Source organism: Phaseolus vulgaris, chromosome 9 (assembly GCF_000499845.2).
Source record: "Phaseolus vulgaris cultivar G19833 chromosome 9, P. vulgaris v2.0, whole genome shotgun sequence".
In the NCBI taxonomy this organism is placed as follows: domain Eukaryota; kingdom Viridiplantae; phylum Streptophyta; class Magnoliopsida; order Fabales; family Fabaceae; genus Phaseolus; species Phaseolus vulgaris.
The window spans coordinates 36,464,082-36,489,229 of NC_023751.2; the positions used below are offsets into that span (position 1 = coordinate 36,464,082).

A 25,148-nucleotide genomic window follows, 5' to 3' on the forward strand; every position below is an offset into this window, starting at 1 on the left:
CGAAATAATAAGTAAATAGAAATGAAGTAGAATATAATACAAGGTATTTTTAAATAAATGAATGGTATACTAACCAGATAACTGAGTTTGATACTTAATCGAGACAACTTTATGAAAAAATGGTCAAAGGGACCAATGCTTAAGGGTTTCTTCCCTTCAATTTCGTCCAAATAACGATTTACTCTACTCTGAGGGACGTCATCCATATAAACAGTTATATGGAAAGCGTTGTGACCCACATACGGAATAAAATGTAGTTATCATCTGTGAAACCATACAAATCAAACAAATTAAACCATCCACTCAATATTTCCGACAAGAATAAATTTTCGTTATATTCCACTATATGGACGTTTCCTTCTGAATCAGATAGGGTCCACTCCTGTCCAAGTTCTACATAACCAAGCTATTGATTTTCAAATAAAGAAAAAAAAATGTTAGGAAATGAAGAAAAGGTTTAAAAGAAGAATTTTTTTGAAAAAAAGATAAATATACATACTTCACCACGGCTGTTCATGCACCAAAAGACTCCTCTTGTTTGAAGTCTAATGATTTCTTCAGCACTGGACGCTATTAAATGAGTAATGGAAAGAATACCAAGAAGTAAGTAGGAGAGAAAATGAATAATAGAGAAAACACCAGAAAGAAAGTAGTAGAGGAGAAGATTTTATACAAGATTTAAGTAGAAAAGAGTACAATTGTGAATAATAAAAACACCACAATGTTATGACCTTTGGTTTGTCGAGGGTCTCTTTCATTTCAAGTAAAACATTAATTAATATTAATTAATTAATAATATTAAAAAAATAACAATTAAACTGAATTATAACAGGCATACTTCAATATAATAATACAAAATACATAATTATATAATATATATAATATTATATATTATGTATATAAGATTTATAATATTTAATTATAATAAAAATAAAGTTAAATTTAAATAATATTGAAATTAAATTAAATTTTAATTGTATAAAAAAATGACTGTAGGGAAGCGAAATTTTAAATTTAAACTATTAATGTTTAATGTTGAAATGAAATGATTATGTATATCTACCAAATCTGATAAGGAAGAGGAATGAATATTTTGAAAACTGTGTAAGAGAAACTACATTAGCCACGTGTCTCTTAAAAAATACAAAATAGAATCTAAAAAAGTACAAATAAAGGTTACATTATGTGTAAATTTATGAGTTGATTGCTATCAGATATATGGAAAGCACGCATGTATCAATAAATAAAGTCTTTAAATATTTATTTTATTTAATCAAATTGTTTTATTTAATAAATATTTTGGAATAATGAATTTGTTCATTTTTAAGAAGTTTGATGATGAGAAATATAACATAAAAAGAAGTCGCCTAAAAAAATCATTACAGACAACATATAATTATTTTACATAAATAATAATAATAATAATAAGCATGTAAATCCAAAGGTTAAAATTTAAATAATTTAAAAAAAAATATTTTGTAGAAAAATAAATTTGGAAATTGGGATGATATGATTACCTGTTTCATTAACTGTGTGCATAGAAAGAGTCAAGTAAATTTCGAAAAAAGTGTATAAGAAAAATACAAAGGGCACACTCTATCTCAAAAAGAATAAAATAAATTATTGAGTTAATTATTTTGACACCTATTTAATGTAATCATGTATCAATAAACAAAAGTCTTGAAAATAAGAAATGATCTACCTTGTATCTTGTTGAGCATAATGTTGATATATACTGACCATAGTAACTTATATAATGCATTTAAGGTATAAGTTATAAGTAATAAAAACACAGAGCATGATTAAATAACAAATCATTGTTAGACATAACATGCAATTTGTCGTAACAATATTATATTCAATTTTCAACTATTTAAATAATAATAATTCGTTATTCAATTTAGTACATGTATTTGAAGAATAAGTATAACGTAATTGACATACCAGTAAAGTTTCTAGAGACAAACAATGTTACCTAAAATTTTCAGAAAAATAATTTATTATATTATTATATCAATTATAATTAAAAAACTGATTAAAGTAACATAATTAGTGTAACAAATTGTTTTAACTCCAATATTAAGCATACCTGAAACATTTTGTCCAATGATGAAATCAACACATTACACAAAGAAATATTAAAGAATAATTCTACTAATAAATCAAAATATGTTCTCAATAGAAATTAAATAATATGTACTGAGTAATGAATAGAAACTAAAATTGTTCAAATATTGCTTAATAAGACATTAAAATAAGCCAATTAGCTTAAAAAGTAAATCTGCTAAAAATTAATAAAACACATTGTGTTAGAACCGTATTAGAATGATCAGAAATCTAACAAATATATTTTAAATTTGACACTTCACCAATACGTGTCCTACAAGTGTCATACGAGTATCGATGTCTGATACGTGTGTCCAATACAAATACGTCATTTAAAAGAAATGTTTGAGTCTCATCACTCAGAAGACTACTTCAGAAGATTATATCTATACACAATACGACCACGTGAGTAAGTAAAATTGCTATTTTAATAATATAGTTGCAACAATGTTGATGGAAAATAAAATATTTTTGATTTTACATTTTTGGTTTATTGTTAACATTTTAAATTTACAATTTTTATTACTCTTATTAATTTTGATATATTTTTTAAATCAAAATAACATAATTAAATTTTTCTTAAATTATTTCATCATTTTAAAAGTAAGTTTTTCTTAAAAAAAACACTAAAAATATACATCTTATATACTATTTCAATACAATCTGGTATAAAGTTATACATGCTAAATACAAATTCAATTATACAGAACTTTTTCAAAAACTGTATTTTAGATGTATATGTTTAATTATATCTTAATTAAAATTGTATTTTGTAACTAAGATTTCTTCAAAAAAATTATTTTCGAATTAGACCTTAAATTTGGCCGGTACATGTTGTTTGAAATTTTAAAAAATCGTATTTCTAATTGTTATTTCTTCAAAATTAATCATATTACATAATACAATTTATCCAATTTTTGAATAAAAAACTAATCTGCCCATTTATTGTGAAAATTTGAATTAAAATTACACCACTTTAAGAAAAAAAACTCATCAAATCTAGGCAGAGAAAAAAAAATTGTAATATATATTTTTTAAAAAAATAAAAGCTTGTTAGACATTATTATGCAACTTAAGATCTCAGTTAGGCTGACACCTAAGATAACAACAATCATTTACCATCACATGAAAAAAATATATTATTAAAAATAAATAAAAAATACAAAAATACGAGACTAGACCAAAACCCATACGTTAACAAAAAATTGTAATATACTTTAATAATCTTTTAGTTATTAAAAATAATTTGAAATTTTTGCTTCATTTTAAGTCTATTAAGCCTACACTAATTACGTCTAATCTAGATCAGTGTTCTTTTTTAGAAGCTCATTATTTCTTTTCTTATAATTGGTGGTAAGATAAACTGATATTAATGATGCGTTTGGAAGATTAAAACCATACCAATTGGAACCAAGAGAATCAAATCTCAAATAGCATAAAAGACAAAGTTACATTCAATTGATTTATATTAGTAAATATTTATTATCACTAAGTTGAATGACTTAAACAATAATAGAAAAATATTAATTTAATGATTTTTAACTAAAATATATACCGTGACGAAGAGAACAAAAAAAATTAAAAATATAATGCACAAAAATATAATAACTCTAAAATTGTAGAAAGAATGCAACGAAACAGCGTTTACTAGTGTTTTGTTTTTATGGTTATTAAAACATTGAATGGTTTAATTAGAGTGTATGATAATAAGGGTTAGACAGTAACATGCAGATAAATTTATTAATTAGTGTAATTTTTCCCTTATTAAAAAAGTTAAACAACTTTATCTTCAAAACCCATATCGACAAAAGCTGAAATTAGAAGTCAGACAAATTAATATATACCAAAAATAATGCCACGAAGCACATAAAGTAACCAGAGTAAGATTATTCTAATTTAGTCAAAAGTTTTAAATATATAATTGAGTTAAACATTCTGTGTGATCATTATAACTTCTTGAAATAATACACGTAATTATATATATAAATAGATAATTTAAAAAAAAATTAATTATACACAAAATTTAATGAAAAACTATTAACCAATTTTGTATATTTAATTATTGGTAGTTCCAAAAATACAAGTTTTAGGTGTATGATTACTAGAAAATGAAATGCATAATTAAAATATTCCGAAACAGTAAATGATGAGAAGTGGTGGAGCCCTTGGAATTGAGTGAGAAGTATAAATTGAAAAGCATTGGTAGACAGTTTCCACAAACTCACACAACATGGCTCCATCACCAACGTTAACCCTCTCCCAACTGTCTCTGTCTCTTTTTCTGCTCTTCTTCTTCTCACTTTCTTCTTCCTATGCAACTTCTCGCCTCATCCATCACCGTGCCAACTCACACTCACCAGCACAGAAGCTCATAAGAAGCTTCAACCTGTTCCCAAAGTACCCCATAAACACTGTCAAAGATGACCCTCAAGCTTTTGTTTCAGGGAGGATCGTGGAGAAGAAGTTTTCGTTTCTTGCTGATTCTGAACCTTCTATTCAAGACCTTGGTCACCATGCAGGTTACTATTCACTCCCCAGTTCCAAAGCTGCAAGGTATATATATATATGCATCCTTCTCATCTAACATACTCACTTATATCATACTACGGGTGAAACATACGTATCAGACATCGAGACTCATACTATACTTCTTGTAAAATACTTGTATCTTGTAGAATACTTGTATCAGTGTATGTGGTATAGATTTTTTCATTTCCTCATCATTCCAATGAGAAAAAAGTCTTTTAGACGTGATGGGTCAAGGTTCTATCTTTGCAAGTTGCAACAAAAAGAACTCTTTCTGATACAATGATTAACTAAAAGGGTCAACAATTGTTGCAGCACTTTATTCTTTTCCAACCAGCTGCTACTATATATTAGTGTTATATATTCAATTAAAGTATAGATCTAAAGGAATAATGAATTGTTCTGCAAGTAATATGCTTCTCATTAAATTTTAATATCGTCATATACACGAAATTGTATCATTATTATATATATCAGACGCGTTTTACAAGTTTCTTCTATTAATTGCATTCATCCTTGAATTTGGATACTTCTAACTTCTAAGTTCAGTTTCGACCACTCATCTTTATTGACTTGAAATATAACTTATAATGGTCTTGTTACTGTATTTATCATGAGTTTGGACACTTCCAAGTTTATTTCTGATCACACACATTCTTATCACTAATAAAAGAAAACTTGTTTCACTATACAACCTGTGATATTAAGAAAAAATATTTTGTTATTTCATTAAAAAAAACTAAAATTTTAGAAAAATAAATGAGATGTAGATTGGTACAAGTTGTCAATCTATCACTTCTCCGTTCTTATTGGTTTGAAACTGGTCAATTATAATTCAAGTGTATTTTATTTAATTGTTTAAACTGAACTTTATCCTTGTAAATGTTCATGTATATGTTTGATCATGATTTTTTCTTCTTCTTCTATGAAATGCAGGATGTTTTACTTTTTCTTTGAGTCAAGGAACAGCAAGGATGACCCCGTAGTGATATGGTTAACTGGAGGACCAGGGTGTGGCAGTGAATTGGCTTTGTTTTATGAGAATGGCCCTTTTCATATTGCCAATAATTTGTCTCTTTTATGGAATGATTACGGTTGGGACCAGGTAATGATCAATTTCTAGGTTTCTTTCTTTTACTGAAACTGTGGTTCAACCATTAAGTACATAGTCAAAAAGATTGGTGAAATTGGTTAGATTAGAGAACCTAGTTGTTACACCAGTTTTTTTTTCTTATTACTAGCATCAACCATAGTTTTCTCATTTTGCAGGCATCAAATATTTTATTTGTTGACCAACCTACAGGTACAGGTTTTAGTTACACTTCTGATGACAGTGACATTCGTCATGATGAAACTGGTGTTAGCAATGATTTATATGACTTCTTGCAGGTAAAAAGAAAATTAATATGAATTTCCTTTTTTAATCCCATTTATCAACTTAGTGCAGTTTTGTAAGTACTTGTAATGATTTTTGTAATCAAAATTAACTTTTCATCTTAATAACTTAGTATTATTTTTTTACTAAATATCAGTACTTTTTGTTTGCATGAATCTGATTAAAAAAGAACATTGGGAACATACATGGAAACTGTATTTATATCTTGTCAATTCTGAATATAAGATATTCTTGCTGTGCATGAATAAGATCTGCTAAATCAATTTTATTATAATGACAGGAGTTTTTCAAGGCACATCCTGAGTTCGTTAAGAATGACTTTTATATCACTGGAGAATCATATGCTGGACACTATGTTCCTGCTCTTGCATCCAGGGTTAACCAAGGAAACAAAGAAAATCAAGGAATTCATATAAACCTTAAGGTCTTACATTGTTCATGTACATTTCTTGAAAGGTTTATTAATTAATAATTTTCTTGTCCTGTTTTTTTCTGTGTTGATTCATTTGATGTAACAACAGGGTTTTGCAATTGGTAATGGGTTAACAAATCCTGCAATTCAGTTCCAAGCATACCCAGACTTTGCATTAGATAATGGAATTATCAAAGAGGCTGAACACGAGGATATAAGCAAGTTAATCCCTGGTTGTGAACAAGCTGCTAAAACTTGTGGTACAACCTCTTGAGTTCTTCTCCCTTTTTCTTCCATGCAAACACACCCCTTTTGCTAATTTATAATGATTTTTCACTTTGTGATGCTGTTTGTGTTTGATTTTTCAGAAACTCAAGGTGGACGTAGTTGTGACAATGCATTGAATATTTGTATGAACATATTCGACAATATATTGTCCATTGCTGGGGACATTAACGTGAGTAATCATGCAAGAACAGTTCCTTTTTTCATACTCAGTTCAGTTTGCTTACTGCATCTTCTGATATGCAAATTGCAGTACTATGACATCAGAAAGAAGTGTTTGGGGGATCTGTGCTATAATTTCAGCAACGTGGAGACGTTGTTAAACCTGCAGAAAGTGAAGAGTGCTTTAGGTGTGGGGAGTGACTTGGATTATGTTTCATGCAGTGCAACAGTGTACAATGCTATGATTCAAGATTGGATGAAAAACCTGGAAGTGGGGATTCCTGCTCTTCTTGAGGATGGAATCAAGGTACTTGTGTATGCAGGGGAATACGATCTCATATGCAACTGGCTAGGTGAGCATAATCCATTCATTTGGAACAAATTTGTTTGAAGAGTGCTATTCATGTTCTTTTTCTGATTCAGAATTACCAATGGATCATGATGAGACTTGTTAAATACATATGGATCCCACAAACTTTGGTGAATCTCCATAAACTGTAGTCAACAATAGATGATGAAATCATAAGAGTGTTACTTACATTTCTCATGAAAAGTTATGTATGTGCTTGGTTGAGTTCTTGATGTGGTTCTCATTTGGCAGGAAATTCAAGGTGGGTTCATGCAATGGAGTGGTCAGGCCAAAAGGAGTTTGGAACATCTCCAACAGTGAAATTTGTTGTTGAGGGTGTAGATGCAGGGTCTTTGAACAGCTATGGACCTCTCTCTTTTCTCAAGGTTTGTGTTCAGGGTTGTATTCTTTAGTGAGGCATTGTTAATTTCATATTTGGTAACTCTTTGCTTTGTGATATCATCTCAGGTATATGGGGCTGGGCATATGGTTCCTATGGATCAACCAAAAGCTTCACTTGAGATGTTGAAAAGCTGGATGGGAGGGAAACTGACTTCACAGAGAGATAATTAGTTGTCTCTCTTAATCTATACACTCATGTTAAAGACAAAACCAAACATACATGAATAGTGATCACAATCATTTTGTGTAAATGACTTCTGGTATAAATAATATTTGGATGCTGGAATTTGTATTTTTCACGAAACAGTTCTTGAACTCTATACTCGCACAAATGGCTTGTGCAATGTGCACCATTTCATATTGCTTTCATACAAAAAAATGTGAACAAATCATTGAACTTAATATAGTTCTGACTCAGAAAAGTGAATAAGTTTCGAAATTTAGAAAAACGTTAAAACAGAGACAACAAAAGCTCATGGAATGGACATCTTCATCTTTGAAGGCAACTGAAGTAGTTGTTTTTCTTCCTTTTGCTTTTCTTTCTTAAAGAACCCTAAGGAGCTCTTTTATCTGTTTCCATTGACCAAGCAGGAATACATTTTTACTACATGAATTTCCTTTATTCAATTCATCCAAGAGCTAAGAAAAACTAGAAAAGAAAGGAAGAATCTTCTATCATAAGCGACGTGAATAATTACAAATTTTAATGATATAATGCAGAACCAGTTCTACATTTGGATATAAGAATAATAAAAAAATACATTGAAGATTATTGGCAATTGAGAAAGTTTCAGAAAGAAAAAGAGAAAAAGGAAGTAATCAGAGGAAAGTTGAGAGTAGAGAGGAGGAGGCTTCTCGAACACTAATCTCTCCAATTCCTCTCTCGCCTTCTCCAACACCTCTGGATGATTCAACAAATTCGACAGCGACCACTCCAGAGTTCCCGTTCAGGAGTCTGTCCCTCCAAACAGCATGGCCTGTGGAACCATGCACACAAACTTAACACAACAAAGAGAGTGTTTAAGATGATTATGATCTATAGCACAAACATCCACTTACATATTGTTGTTCACAAACACAATTTAAGAGAAGGATTCGAGCTTAGGAAAATGATGAATAAGTTACAGAGAAAGGTTTTTGATGATCTGGAGAGTGTAATAGTGAGGCTGGGTCTCTTGGAGTTTGAGGAGATGGTAGATCATGGAGTTCTGACGATGATCCTTGTTGTTGCGATTCTCATGGATGATCTTATTGAAGATGGTGTCGTACCTTTTGCTGATGCTCTTCTTGAAGCGCTTCTCCACATTCTGGAAATGGAACCACCTCAGGAAAGGCAAGTAATCAGCCTTGTTAGCCAAGCCCATGAGTTGCAGCATCTCCGCCACCGTTGAAAGAAGCGGTGAATGAGTTGTTGGAGGAGGTTGAGGTTCCCTATTATGGGCAGAGGAGTGGGCCCCGGTGGCAGATTTCGGACTCTTCTGCTTCCCAGTACCAACTTCAAACTGATACCTATGAATGCCAGGGAAACCACAAAGTAACACCCTAGCAACACCAAAACACACACTACCATGACACACCACACTAAGACACGACGGATACAATACATATATGTAAAATCTTTAAAATATAGGATACGAAAACACAGAACTATATATTATATAATTATAAATTATCTAAATTGACAATAAAGATTTATGTTTACAAGTATTTTTCAGATTATTTTTTGGAGCAGAAATATGTTTTTTTACGACTGACTGGTTCAGAAGGATTTGTTTCTTATTTTTATAATCATAATAAATACAAATAATTTTTTTCTAAAAAATTAATATATTTTTCCTTTCTAAAATTGTGTTAGAACCATATTAGAATTGTCAGAAATCTAACAAATATTTTTTGAATTGGACATTTCACAAATACGTATCTTACATATATCATACGAGTGTCGATGTCCAATACATCGGACACCAACATGCTATTTAAAAGGTTAAAAGGAGTGTGTCAGCTTCATACACCATGATTCTTCCTTATTGCTATGATATGAGATATAGCATGCAGGCATGATCTCAACAGTGAAAAGTCCACCTTTTGTTCTTATTTTTTTATACTAAACAGTAGCAGCAGCCAGCCATTTTGTAACAATATAATCAATGTATTTGTTCCTGATTAATTGTTTTTCATAATGATAATACATCTTAATTAATTTCAAGTAAAGATTAAAAAATGAGAATTATAAATCTTTATTTTAATGTCTTTTTCCTTCAGATTGGTCAAGAATCAAACCTGTCAACCTCTTAAGACCCTCCTATTGTAGTAGTAATTATATATATAATAGTTATCACATTCAAACTCAACTAAATTGAATAATTAATTTATTCTATATTTTGTTTGAATGACTTGTTATTCCAAAGAATGTTAAATTAATTCATACTTTAACTTTTGAATTATTTTTTCATTCTTTTCTTCAGTTAATCTTTGAACCAATTATTATTTTATTTGAGATTAAATTAAGTTTAAAGAAATTTTATTTTATTTTTTTATATTTTCTTCTAATAGAAGTTCTGAATAAAGAATATTTTTTCCTTTTTCTTCATAAATGGCTGCGGAGTGGTTGGATCTGAAATGGTGAAGGCATAATCTTGAACATATTAAGTAAAGTAAATAGTAAGGTATTCAACTGGTCAAAAAACTCTCTGTGGAATGCCATACAAAGCCATGCATCTACAATCCAAATAATTCCCTATATTATATGTAAACATTCTAGATTGTTAACAACATAGGAAAGATTATAAAAATAAAAGTTCTATATTGACATGCTATGACTCAATCTTTTGTAAGCTATTGTAGATGGAAATGAAGAAGCCACTCTCTCTACAGTTATCTTTGACTTTGCAGATTCAATCTTCTTTGAAGATGCTCCCATGGATATTTTGGATATATGTTTTCATCTTCAATTTCACTTATTTAAGCCTTTAATCAACCATCATTCATATATGTTTCTTCAGATTATCAACACAAATAGGAACAATCATCATTTATAAGTGATGATTTATTTGTCAACACTTGAAAGCGTCATGATAGTAACAGGAGAAATAAAACAGAAAATATGTTTTTAAAAAGCATTGAGAATCATTCATAATTAAAAGAAAGTAGAGAATTTTATTGAAGAAAACTGGGGTTGTATACAGTATTGATACTGTATATGCTAATACAGACCCAGTAGAATACAACAAACTTTATTAGTTTAAACATGTATAGGATCAGCACTTATAAGAAGTGGATCCTCATGAAACTCATACAAAATAAAATATAATTAAAAGGTTCCAATTTGTTGAGTGACAGGGCGTGCTTTACACATAGCCTCAAGAGGAATTAACCTTGACAATGTAATCCAATTGTTCTCTGTCATGTCAAGCTTTTCCTCATTAACTCGTTTCCAGTCAAAACACTGAATCATCAATCCAACAGTGTAGCTCACACTTTGCATGGCCATTGGTTCTCCAGGGCAAGCTCTTCTTCCCATTCCAAACGCCACCAACTTTTTCTCCTCCCCTTCTTCATCAAACCTCTCAGGCCTAAAGCTTGTCGCATCCTTCCAATGTTCAGGGTCTCTCTGCATGGCCCAACCATTGATGATCACTATTGAGTCTTTTGGGACGTTGTACCCTCCAATGGTGATATCTTCTGAAGACACGTGTGGTATCAGAATTGGAGCTGGGGGATACAACCTTAGTGTCTCCAGAATGATCTTCCTGAGATAAGGAAGCTTTGGAAGGTCTGACTCACTCAACAATCTCTCTTGTCCTACTTGAGCGTCCATTTCTTCTCTTGCCTTCTTCAACACCTCTGGGTTGTTCAATAAATTAGATAAAGCCCACTCTAAAGATCCAGTTGATGAGTCTGTTCCGCCAAAAAGCATCGCCTACAGTGCAAAGTTCATCATCTCAAAGTTAGAAACACAAGTTTACATATTTCTCCATCTCTATATATAGATATAAATTGATTACCAGAGCAAGGCCTTTGATGATTTGGTCAGTGTAATACTCGGGTTGAGTCTCTTGCAGTTTGAGGAGATGGTCAATCATGGAGTTCTCACGATCCTTGCTGCTACGGTTCTCTTCCAAGATCTTATTCAAGATGTTATCATACCTGTTGCTAATGTTCTTCAAGCGCTTCTCCACGTTCTGGAAATCGAACCACCTTAGGAAAGGCAAGTAATCACCCTTGTTGGATAAACCCATGAGTTTGAGCATCTCCGAGACGGTGTCTCTGAACTCCCTGGCTTCCTCCACGTTCTTCATGTCAGTCTCCTCCCCGTAAAACCTCTTCCCGGAGATCATTCTCATGATGTTGTTGTAGGTCAAGTCGCTGAACAGGGAAGTTATCTCCACGTGCGCGTAGTCAGTTCTCGCGTTCCTGGCCATCCTGTGAACAAGGCGCTTGGTTTCGTCGCTGCGGATTCCGGAGAAGGAGTGGACGCGCTGCGTGGAGAGAACGTCGAGGGAAGTGATGCGGCGGAGGTTGCGCCAGTGCTCGCCGTGGGAGCAGGACCCTACGGTGGTGTTGTCGTAGAAGATGTACTTTCCGGAGAGGTTGCGCGGGCGGTTGGCCAAGGCGACGTCGTTTTTGGTGAAGCATTCTTGGTACGCTGAGGGTGAGGAAACCACAACCACCAGACGAGAGCCGAACCAGAGAGAAATGATTTTGCCGTACTGCTTGGAGGTTCGTTGAAAGAAGCGGTGAATGGGTTGTTCGAGAAGGTTAAGGTTCCCTATTATGGGCAGTGGAGTGGGCCCCGGTGGCAGATTTCTTACTCTTCTGCTTCCCAGTAGCAACTTCAGACTGAAACCTATGAATACCAGGGAAACCAGAAAGTAACACCCCAGCAACACCAAAGCACACACTTCCATTGCAATGGTGAATGTTTCAGTTGTTGTTATTTGGTAACAGACGGAGTATAGAGAAGTATGTGTGCGTTTGCATGTGCAGTTGAGTGATGAATGAATGAAGAATGTGGCATGCAAAGCAGCTTTATATATAGCAGTCACTCACTCATAGCATGCAGTTTAAAAAACATTAATTCCTCTAATGATGGCATATCAGAAGCAGCCACCATGTTTGTTCTTGAAGTGTTTTTTGTTTTCCTTTTCTTCACAAATGGCTGCTGAGACCTGGAGTGGTTGGTGTATCATCTTCAATGCATTAAGGTAAGAATACTTTGAATTAAAAATAGAAGAGAATTTTGGTATATAATATTATAAAGATTTTGCATGGAAAGGTGAAGGGGAAAGTGTGGGTCAAAGGAAGATGGTGTTCTGCTAAAAAAATCAACGGTGATGGAAGCCATTGTTGAATGGGATAAGCTCCAGTAGTCTACAATACCGATAATATTTATATTATATAATATCAACATTCTAGATTCTTAATATTAGACGAAGAGAAAGTTTCTATATTGTCGTGCTTTCTGTAATAACATATTCTTCTGACTAACTATTGCAGATGGAAATGAAGTAGCCACTCTCTCTACAGTTATCTTTCACCCTGCACATTCCTTATATATCTTTTCGCAATGGATTTTAACTTTTTATTTTGCTACTCTTAATGAACTTTACACAAATATTAGTGTATTTTTATTTTATGATAACATGAGATGAAAATCATCAAAGTATTAGCTTTAATTTAAATTTCCAATTCCTTATAAAACCATAGACTATAAGTTATACTAATATTTAGCTCCGGCAATGTATCTAATAAATTTCCTTTTAAATTTTCTATTACAAAATACCTGTTCATCACACTCTGACGATCAAGTCAGTGAGAGCATACGAAACAAAGATAAGTATTCAAGCTAGTATTCAAAATTTGCATCCTTTTATCGAGAGTCTTAACCCCTTTTTATAACTTTTTTTTGTAATCGCTTTCTTTCATGAGAATTTTATCTCTATTGAAAGTATAATAACAAAAACACCACCTGCCAACGGTGCATCACTTTAGGTGCTAACAACAGGAAACTACTATGTTTTACATGGACACCCTTAGTTACGACGTTTATCTTATTTAACAATTTTATCTTTTCAATCAACAACGGTATGAATGTATTTACGTGTCTTAACAACTACATACATTTGTTAGGTTAAAAAACATATTCTGCTAATAACTTTATGTTAATATATAACAAAAATATTATTTTAATTAGTCTCAAACAAGCTTACCAACATAACTGGGTCAAACTTGTGATCCATTATTTGGATCCAATAACCAAACTGACCTACTCACACCTGTGCACCGAGCATTCGAGTACTTTGTCCGGTACAATAACAAATATTTTTTAATATAAAAATTATATTTATAATTAATTTTTAGTAAATAAATATTTTTAAATATAGAAGTTATATCCACTTGTTGATTTGAGATCATCAAGATCAGATCCCAGTTTACATCACTCAACCCAATAATACAGGACTTGGAGTAACTACGAAGAAAGAAGACCATAATGCGCGGTAAGAACAAGATATGGTAAAATACATCTTATAGCCTACTAATAGAGTAATGAGGATGCAGTTAATAATAATGGAGTGCAGGAAGTAAAAGCTGAATTTGAGTTGTGATACCAGAAACTTGAGTCCAGTGCTTGTTGGGTTCAACTTTGGGCTGTTTCTCCCTGCACCATATTATTTCAAACCTACACCACCCAACATAATTATATGAAAATTCTATTTTGTTATTTTGTCCTTAATTATTTAAAATCTAGGTTCATTGAGGCACCATAGAGCAAGACTCTAAAGTTCTAAAATTGCATATTTTTAATGTTTAGATGATCTGAAAGAAAATAAGGATTCGGTAAAAGAAAGTAAAGAGATGGTGTGAAACAAAATAAAAAAAGTAAAAAAATGAAGGAAGAAAAATATTGAAGAAGGTTAACTTGTGTAGTGAGTTGAAACACACTAACCCAAAAGAAGTTTTTAATAATGGTTAAAATAACCTTGCTTTTTACTAACTGTCATTGATAGAGATTTTTTGTAAAATGTAGCATACAGTCTCCATCTAAAATGTCACCAAAAGTATTAACTAATAAAATAAAATAAAAATTAGGATTATATTATTTTTTTAAGAAAATCCATTTTTTATAGTTTAATATTATGTAAATTTTAATCGACATCTTTTATATGTTTTATAAAAGTTAGCAGTATCAAATTTTAGGTGACATGGAAATAATAATATAAAATTTCCATAATTAAATATGTATAAAAATCAATATAAAATAAAAGAATGAAATTATGTAAAGTATGTAAAGTATATTAAATATAGATTAAAACATGTATAATAATAAAATATTAAAAAGTGATTAATCTTTTTAAACCGTGGAACTACAATTACTTCTAGTATTGTCTATTTATTTCTACTTATTTCTTATAAAGATTAAATAAATCATAGAAAGATTCAAATTGGGATGTACTTGAATCTAAAAAAAAATTAAGATTTTATCCATACACAAAAATCTAACAAAATTCTGACAACATAACACTTTAAAATGCAGACTTTGCAAAAAATAAAGATTATGACGCAATTTTTCAAAAATCTGATACCCTATGTGCAATACTAATATATTCAATTACTATTTTTAAAACATGAAAATTTACAAATCACAACTAACAAAAGCCTTAAATTAAACCTTAATTATATACATAAATTTATATATCTAAAATTTTAATATATAACTAAATAACTTAAGCTCCTAAATTGTAAATAAGAATTGCAATAGATATAATCGAACATAATAAATATAATTTCAATTCTAAAGCCTCATCTAACATAATTTTAACTTCATTCTCGATGACAATTCTAAAGATATATAAAAGAAATTTAAATTCTAATAACACTTCTCAAAATATATAAACAAAACTCACATTCTAAATAACTTAAATTCCAAATAACATTATAAAATATTTAAATACTAACCTAGAAAATGGGGACAAAGTGCAGAAGAGTGGTGTGATAAGAATGAGGAATGCAGCAAAAGAGGGAACAAATTGCAATAGAAAAAAATATATAATTCTAGACAACTAAACATATAATAAGAAAATTATTAAATAAAACTAATTTTAAAAACTAAAATAATTGATTAAATTAAAAATTATTTTACAAATTAAAAAAATTGTAGTATTTAAAATAATTTTTATTATTAATAAAAAATTATAACATAGTTTTTAAATTGATATCTAACCATTTGCTATCAAGATTTTAGTTTCAAACTAAAACTTTAATAGCTAATTTAAATATCAATTTAAAAGTTGTTTTATAATATTTTATTAATAATAAAAGTCACATTAATATTAAAAATTATTTAGTCTCAAAATTATTTTGTTTGAGTAGAAGATTAAAGTTGTTTTATAATATTTTATTAATAATAAAAGTCACATTAATATTAAAAATTATTTAGTCTCAAAATTATTTTGTTTGAGTAGAAGATTAAAGTTGTTTTATAATATTTTATTAATAATAAAAGTCACATTAATATTAAAAATTATTTAGTCTCTAAATTATTTTGTTTGAGTAGAAGATTAAAGTTGTTTTATAATATTTTATTAATAATAAAAGTCACATTAATATTAAAAATTATTTAGTCTCTAAATTAATATTAATTTAATTAATATAATAATTTATTTTTTTATTTTTAAATTTAGTTATTATTTAATGATTTTTTTATAACGATATTATTATATAGAAGTAGTTTATTTTATTAAATGTGTATAAATAAAAGTCCTAGATAGCTTGACTATTTCTTTTATAAAGGTTGAACTACTCTAAATATTTAACATTTATTTATTTATTTATTTATTTATAAAAAAATCTAAATAAATATATTTATTTATTTATTATTGTTTCTTATGATCATTGCCAAATGATTTATTATGTGTGAAAATGATAGGATTATTATTGTATATATAGATTCAAACATGAACTCATCCATTAAAATTATGTAACACGACCCAAAAGAAAAAACTTTAATTAATAAATCAGTTCAACTAAACAAGGTTTCAAACTTTTATCTCTATATATATTTATCTTACTCTGTCAACTTTTATCTGCCAACCCTCTTAATTATATATAATATTTATCATATTCAAACTTTGACTAAATTGAATAATATTTTTGTTATGTATAGTTTGAATGACTTGAAAACAAATAAACGAAAATCACACTCCCAAGGTCTCAGACTCTTTGATGTGTTTGATGCTTAATTTGAATCTTCGTTATTAATCAAACCACGTCAGGCAAAAATAGTTGAATATATTCTGAAAGTGCCACTATTTCTTCCCAAAAAAAACTTGTCTATCAAAGATTAATTCAAATTTATATACAAAACTTTGCAAAACTGTACCATCATATTTTGTTCTTGGAGATTTATTGTTGAGTGAATTAGAATGATTTGATTTAAATTCATCGTGAAAGTATAGAGATAGTATATTTTGATAATTTGGTAAATTATATCTTCATTAAATGTTGAATTTTTTTTGAATGTGATTGAATTATGTTATGAATTGTTTGAAGTTTAAATAATAATGAATGTTGGTTGTTTGAATTGAATTTTAAAGGAATCTTTTTTAGAATTCTTGAATATGTAGATATATATGTTGATGTATAGGAGTTTAATAAGAGTAGAAGTCAAATTTTGGACAATGTGATATTCTTATTAATCTTGTATGTTTTATAAAACTACAAAATTAGGTATTGATTTTGGGTAAAACCTTGAAAAGTAGTTAGTTTTGGAGAAACATTCTTTTTGTATCTTTTGCTCAAACAATATATTTCCACTAAATCAAAAATATAAAAGAAATAATTATCTTTTTCGGATTCATTTTCGTTCAAACAATACAATTTTAGCTCAAACAACACGATTTTAATTCAATTGAAAATGTAGCAAAATTTTCAGTTATTCTTAGATATATTTTCATTCAAATAAAAATAATATTAGAATAGATTTCGATTTCCTTTCTACTCAAACAAAACAATTATACACTTAAGGAGAAAATATTATTTAATCTTCTACCTTTATTTAATCTTCAACCTTTATATTGTTTTATATTATTTAATCTTCTACTCAAACAAAACAATTATACACTTAAGGAGAAAAGGAAATTGGTGAAGTAGGTAGATTCTTTGATCCATGATTCATGAAAAATAAATTAGTGAGAAATGATTCTAACATCACTGAAATAAAATATAAAATCATGAAATAGAAATCAATTTTTATAGACAAAAAATAATTAGTTGCTATAGTGACTAAATTAGAGATAATTTTAGAAACTAAAAAAAATTTTGGTTTCTAAATTAATTTCTATTATTGTTGAATGGTTTTTAAATTGGTATCTAATTAGCAACCAAAGTTAGTAGAAAAACCTTAGTTGCTAACTAGACACCAATTTAGAAACCATTTGACAATAATATAAACTAATTTAGAAATCAAAATTTTTTTAGTTTCTAAATGGTCTCTAATTTAGTCATTATAGCAACTAATTATAATTTTGTCTATAAAAATTGATTTCTATTTCATGATTTTGTTCTAACGAAGGAATAATTGAGTGAATTAAAATGTTTGTTTTTGTTTTCTAGAGGAATGGCTGCAGAGGTAGGGTGGTAGGTATGGTGAAGTGATAGTGTTGAATGCATTAAGGTGAAGGCTTGAAGGTAGGTCAAAAGCAATGGATTAGCCTCCTCAAATCATGTATCAATATTTTCAAAGCAAAATTAACATTCTAGATTCTCAATAATAATAAATAAATAAATAAATTAAAAGTCTAAGTTGTGGTGCTGTAACACAATCTTCTGGAAAGAAAATATCCCTTTTCTGCACTCATTCTGCAGGATTCACGCTATATTTATATATACATTTGAGTTATTTTAAGTTTTAAACTTCCTTTTCTTAGAAGTATAAATTATTTATATATCATTTTTTTATATATACTTTTCATTTATTTTTTTAATAATATTTTTTTTTCCATATAGTAGTAAATAATTATTGTCAATAATATGGTAAGTTCAAAGTCTAACACGAAAATTTTAATAAAAAAAATAGATTTAAAAAATATGGTAAGTTTCAACGCTATTATATTTCATTATTATAAAAAAAAATAGATTTAATTTTCTATTCTAATATTGATTCATATTGCATAAGATATATCACTAAAAAATAAAAATTGAATTAACTTCTAAATAAACTGTAGTATAAATAAGACCAATCTTACTTTATAGCCAGTCAAAGATTCATTTTTTTTTTTTTTTTTATATGTTCATTAAGCTTTACTCACTACAAAGAATTTAGTCAATTTTAATCGATATTAATTTTTTTATAAATAAACATTAAAAAAATTATTAAATAAAAATTAATTTTATATACTAAAAATAAATTAAATATTAGTTTACGTACTAAAAATTTATTGATATTTAAATTAATTTTTATTATCAATAAATAGTTTCTAAATTGATATTTAATTAATTATATAAAAACTATTTATTAATAATAGAAATTAATTTAAAAACTAATAATTTTTTAATTTCTAAAATAATATCTAATTTAGTTAATATAATAATTATTTTTATTTATCTATAATTAATTTTAATTTTATAATAGTAAAAACATGTGTATTATAGTTGGTTTAGCTGATACTAGTAGAATATGCTTAATATTACACATTGATAAAATCAATTTAGTCAACTCTAAATTAATGATAATTACTTTTAACTTTTTAAATAACTAAAAAATATTTTTATTGATATCAGATTAGTGCTAAGGTAGGAGATCGTATTTGAAATAAATATTAAAAATAAATTAAGTTAATATTAGCCTAAATATTTTTTTAAATATTTATATTTATTTAAATTAATATAAATACTTAATTAATAAAATTTATTAACTAATTAATAATTATAAAAATTATTTTATAATATAAAATAGTCAGTAATTAAACTTTAAAACTAATATACTAAATATAATATAAATATTAAATATAATATAGAAACTATTTTAAATATCAATAGTTTTTAATTTATAAAAGAATTAGTTAATATAGTAACTAATTACTTTTTTAAAATTAATTATTATTTAATAAATTTTTTACACTGTACTAATATTAGGATTAACAAGTTAACTTCTACCATCATACTAAATAATATAAATAAGCACTTTATCTTACAATTACTTACAATTTCTGCATCTTATCCAATTTTATATGATTTAACAAGTTATTTTGATCTGTTTTAAAAAAATGAAATTAATTTAAATAAAAAATAAAATAAAATATGTATTTTAAGTTAAATCGTAAATTTTACTTTTAGATACAACATACATATATATAAATAAATTATAATATATATATATATATATGTCTTAGAAAAATAACATTACTTTTACTTTTTAAAATATAATTGTTATTTTATAAGAGAATAGGTACTTATCTCTGAATTCTTAGCTCTTCAATAAGAAGTTAGTCAATTAAAAATATCATATAAAATTTTAATTCTTTTACTGGTCTTTGATTTGACTTCTCTCTTACATCACTATGAGAATGACCCACGAAAGACCAAGACAAAAGTAACATTGAAAACTCAATGACAATAATTTAGAAACACTACTGTTTTCACTAGGTCAAGTTGAGAAAAAAAAGTTAAAAAGTGTACTTATTTAATTAAGGAAAAGATAATAATAAAAAATAATAGAATTACAATTGATTTGATTGATATAATAAAACATATTTTTTCGTATATTAATATATTTTTATTTTTTAAATAAAATTTTAAAAATAATTTGATGTGAAACATAACTTTTAAGAGTATAAGTTAGAGTTAAAATACATTTTAAATTAAAATATTTTTTTATGAAATTTAATAAAAAACTGTATTTTTAAATAATAATAATAAATTAAAATAAATATTTTTACAAATTATTAAAATTGAAGTTAATTATTTTTACTTTATTTATTAATTTAATTATTTATTAGAAAAAGTAATTATTAATAAAATATTAACATATATAATTGATTAAGATTTTAACTTTAATCAATTATATACTTATGTCTTTTTCTATATCATTTTAGGTGTTTTCTTTTTAATCCTTTATCTAATTAAAATACATGTGTTTTTTTTCTGTTTGTAAAAATAAAAAACACTCTCTGCACATTCTTAACCTAAAAAAAATCTTTATATAACATAGTTCACACTAAAAAATTTGTTTGTTACTATAATAATTTATTTAAGTAATTTTTTATTATAAGTATTTAGAAGATTCAAAATTTAAATTATAAATAAAAATCAATTTTGTTTTATAATATAAAAAATATATTTAATTTAAAAATAAATAACATGTAACTATATATCATGCAATATTTCAAGTACTTAATAATTTTCATTGAATAAGAAAGGCATAGTTGAGTTTTGGTAGGTGGTGGATAAGTCCAAGAGTAGCTTGAGTTGATGGCATCACTGTAAGAACAATACACTATTTATGTAACATTTTCAATTCAGATTACATCATTTCAATTAAATAATAACACCAAATTTGACATACAACACTCACATTTTATTTTATTCTGTTAAATAAACCCTAATTTGACTTATACGCAACCATGTGTAACTTTTATTTGATTATTTCAACGACTAAGGATGAGGATAAACACTGTTATAATTTATATGTTAATTTATTATTAAATATTTTATAAGTATTATAGTGAAGTTTTTATCACGTAATGTATATATTATAATATTTTTAAAAATACATACAAAAATATTTTAGCATATTTTGTATTTTTTATTTTTAATTATGGCTTACATGAATATTTGAACTAATATATTAATATTCAAAATTATTCTATAACTGTAATTGAAAAAGTTATTGTTGTGCTTTGTCTTTTTCCACATTTTATTACTATTAGAAAATTATTTCTAACTAATTATTAAGTGATGTTCAGTTGTTAAAATATAATATTTTAATTTTTTAAATTAATATAACACATCATTGTTAGCTAGAGTGTAGGAGAAAAATCCAACTTATGTACTTTAGTATTTAGGGTAACCTATGCTCGATTTTAGATTTCATGCTACAATGACCCTATGGAATTTCTTTTTTGCGAGAAAATTCCTATGCTAGAAAATGCATTTATTTACTTTCCAAACTTGTGAAAATGCTTTTTATGAGTAAAAGTACCTTAATTAGTTCTAGGGAATTGTAGGAGAAAATCCACCTTTATACACTAAACTGGAATTTCATCAAATTTATCTCTATTTTTCCACCTATAAATATTATAATACATCTGTAATATTTAATTAAATATTTACATATTCATATTTCATAATATTTTAAAATATGTATTTCTCTTACTAAGGATTTTAATAATTACATAAGTTAAAATAAGTATTCAACCCAACACAATTTCATCTATCACATGTAAAATCATCTGCTGCTCAGGTGTAAATACACTATCATCGCAGATAAATAAAACAAAAGCAACACAAATAAAATGATATTTTTAAAACTTATAATATAAATAGAACTTCAATTAAGAGTCATAATTTCATCAATGCTCATAGATATACACAAAGAAATCAAGTGTCCATAAAATTTCGTAATCAATATTTCTCATGTTCGCCTCCTACTTACTCAGATATTTGACTCTACTTTCGAAAGACTCGTGCATTGACTTAGACGCGGATATTTGCATCTGTCATACTACCTCATTATGAATCCACACATCTATGCACATAAAAATCTCAATATCTCGAATCATCTCATATGACAATCTGAAAGACCAAATTTTTTTTTCACACACCAGATAGAATCACATGAACCTCCTTCTACTCTCACCACCTGAATAACTTCATCTATATGATTCCATTATATTAGTAGAGTCAAGATACCTCCTAGACACATCACTAGTCAATGCATATCCCAACAATCTGAACACGTTATTACTTTTCTTGAAAATATTATTTCTCAATTTCAACTTCATAATTCACATATCACATTATACAAAGTCACATAATTTAAATACTAAAACTAAGAAAGCAAACAAACAAAATTACATAATCACATAAAAACTAAAGGTTTTTTAATTAAATATATAATTAATTTTTTCATAAAAATTAATTAAAAATAATAAAAAATAATGAAACACGTAAGAAAATCTTTTTTTTTAGCTTGAGCAAAAAGAACCACTCTTGAGCGAAAATCAGCCCGAGAGCATCCTAAAATTCACTCCACTTTCGCTTGAGCAATATTCTCTCTAGCTTAGGAGAAAATGGGTCTCGTCTGAGCGAGATTCCTTTTCGTTTGAGCAAAAATAAGTCTGGAACTCATTGTTTCAAGCTAGCTTGAGCGAGAAAGGTATCTCCTAAGCGAAAATACCTCGCCTGAGCAAGATATGCATATTAAAACTCCATAAAACTATTAAAATTTAATCTTTTCAACAATTTTTTCATACTCAAACATATTAGACCAAAAACAATAATAATTCACTGCTTAAAGTTGTATAGTAATTCTAATAAAGCTAATTTATCAATCTATAATACCATCTATGTATTCAACATCTTTAAATTAAAATCAATAATCAATACTCACAATTTCTTAACTTCAATTATATCATAAAATAATTCAACTCATTTATATTGTAATTCAAACACTTCCAATCTCAACCAAAACATATTCAATAACTATATTCACATCTCAATCAACATAAAATCTAAAATTTTACAATTTAATCTCAATCTCATACAACATTCTAATTTTCTAAAAACCAACCTCCCTGCAAGAAAATTTGAGACTAGTGACTACGTCACCCCCACACCCAGATCTTGTAACCTAGGGTTGTATTTGAAAATAAAATTAACTTCCCTTATCTGAGTTTGAGTAGGTGCTCATTAAGAGATCCAATCCCACAAAAATTCAAGGGTAGCTTAACCTGCACCACAAAATCCTGATAAAAAAATCTAACTATATCATTAGAACTTTGAGCTAACAGAGACTGGTCTTGAAGCTAAAAACACCACATGCAAACCCTATACAAAAGATAAATCTAAAAATTTCAAAACTAACACAAGAAGAAGGAGCAAAAAAGAACTTATTTTGTCTAAAATTTTTATTGAGTAGTCTTGTAGTATTCACTGTTAGGTATCCAATGACAGACTCTGATTATCATTCTGATGACTGTGAGATTCAGAAAGTTAGAAAAATAATGGTTATTTTAAAATAAAATCTTAATAACTGAATTTTCTTTTTGTATATTTTTTTATCTTAATAATAAAATATTTAGGTGTAATTTAGAATATAACACTTATACTCTAAAACTATTTTCTAAGTAATTACATTGAATGGTAGCTAACCAAGAAACACTTCCTACCAAAATTTAGATATCTTCACCCGACAAGTAGACTTGGAGGTAGCTGAAACTCAAAAAAAAAATTATGTACTCATATACATATCAAAGAAACCCACACCAACTTTGATTTAAAATTGATTAGTACATAATTAATATAAAATAAGTATAACTAATATAAAAATGTATTTTGTTTAAGATTTATTAGGGGGCAAGAATATGATTATCAAATGCAACCTTACCTTTATCATCCCCTTGATGCATCATGAGACAACTTGCAAAATCAAGAAACAAACATTGCATAACTTAAATCCTGCCCCATATACAATAGAGAAGGACATTGAACTCATATTCATGAGACCATACCTTATAAAGGGCACGTGAAAACCAATGTCTTCTTCATTTTGAAAGCATTATGCATGAAGGGTCTTGCAATAGTTTCCATGAGAAAAAAATGAAAAACTTTAAGAACAATTGTAGAACTACTTGAATGTGTAGATGGTGGAAAGTTGGTGAAATTGTGAAGTGAGTATTGATTTAGTATATGCAATTGATACAAAACCAATTATTTAATTATTTGAACAAATCCTCCAACAAAAACTTTATTTTAAAAGGGATATTTGATAAAAGTGTTGTTGTGGGATATTTGATAACAGTTCAAAAACATACCTTCTCACCATTTATGATCTTATCAAAAACCCCATTCAAAGAAAGAACTTGCACAAGATTCCAATCACATTTTGTCTCTCCTCGCCACCATATATATATATATATATATATATATATATATATATATATATATATATATATATATATATATAATACAAGTCATGAATGAGTGTGGAATTAATATTCATAATTATTATACTGTTAATATAAAATCACAATAATTATTATATTAGCATAAAAAAAATGTACGTATACTCATACTTAACCAACTGTTATTTTTTAGTTATACATGTCAAACGAAAACAACCTTTAAACAAACAGTCAGAAGCAGCGTCAGCATGCCATTATTTTCTTCTAACCTACAACATTAATTATCCTAATAATAATAATAATCAATTATCCTAATAATAATAATTAATGTGTATCCCACATTGTGATTAAAAAAAAGTCTTACCTACCACTTCTACAGTCTTTGAGCAA

At 27.6% G+C, this 25,148-nt stretch overlaps 2 protein-coding genes and 2 long non-coding RNA genes across 5 annotated transcripts; 1 reads left to right on the forward strand and 3 right to left on the reverse strand.

The window, feature by feature from the left end:
- The first annotated feature begins 4,305 nt into the window (after positions 1-4,305).
- Positions 4,306-7,942, forward strand: LOC137822655 (serine carboxypeptidase-like). The gene is made up of 9 exons (XM_068627600.1): positions 4,306-4,659; positions 5,569-5,737; positions 5,902-6,021; positions 6,309-6,452; positions 6,550-6,700; positions 6,809-6,897; positions 6,979-7,240; positions 7,489-7,622; positions 7,705-7,942. The coding sequence occupies exons 1-9, from the start codon at positions 4,337-4,339 to the stop codon at positions 7,807-7,809; spliced, it is 1,497 nt and encodes a 498-aa protein (XP_068483701.1). The 5' UTR covers positions 4,306-4,336; the 3' UTR covers positions 7,810-7,942.
- A 346-nt stretch (positions 7,943-8,288) lies between these two features.
- Positions 8,289-9,199, reverse strand: LOC137822656 (uncharacterized). The gene is made up of 2 exons (XR_011082955.1): positions 8,698-9,199; positions 8,289-8,615 (listed from the first exon to the last, which is right to left on the reverse strand). It is a non-coding gene; the product is annotated as an uncharacterized lncRNA (long non-coding RNA).
- A 1,575-nt stretch (positions 9,200-10,774) lies between these two features.
- LOC137822654 (isoflavone 2'-hydroxylase-like) lies at positions 10,775-12,855 on the reverse strand. The gene is made up of 2 exons (XM_068627598.1): positions 11,643-12,855; positions 10,775-11,557 (listed from the first exon to the last, which is right to left on the reverse strand). The coding sequence occupies exons 1-2, from the start codon at positions 12,543-12,545 to the stop codon at positions 10,949-10,951; spliced, it is 1,512 nt and encodes a 503-aa protein (XP_068483699.1). The 5' UTR covers positions 12,546-12,855; the 3' UTR covers positions 10,775-10,948.
- A 9,976-nt stretch (positions 12,856-22,831) lies between these two features.
- Positions 22,832-24,730, reverse strand: LOC137821738 (uncharacterized). Of its 2 annotated transcripts, XR_011082874.1 has the most exons (4): positions 24,669-24,730; positions 24,366-24,427; positions 24,242-24,273; positions 22,832-23,585 (listed from the first exon to the last, which is right to left on the reverse strand). It is a non-coding gene; the product is annotated as an uncharacterized lncRNA (long non-coding RNA). The 2 variants fall into 2 exon arrangements; XR_011082873.1 differs by having other exon boundaries at positions 22,832-24,273.
- Between the last annotated feature and the right edge of the window lie 418 nt (positions 24,731-25,148).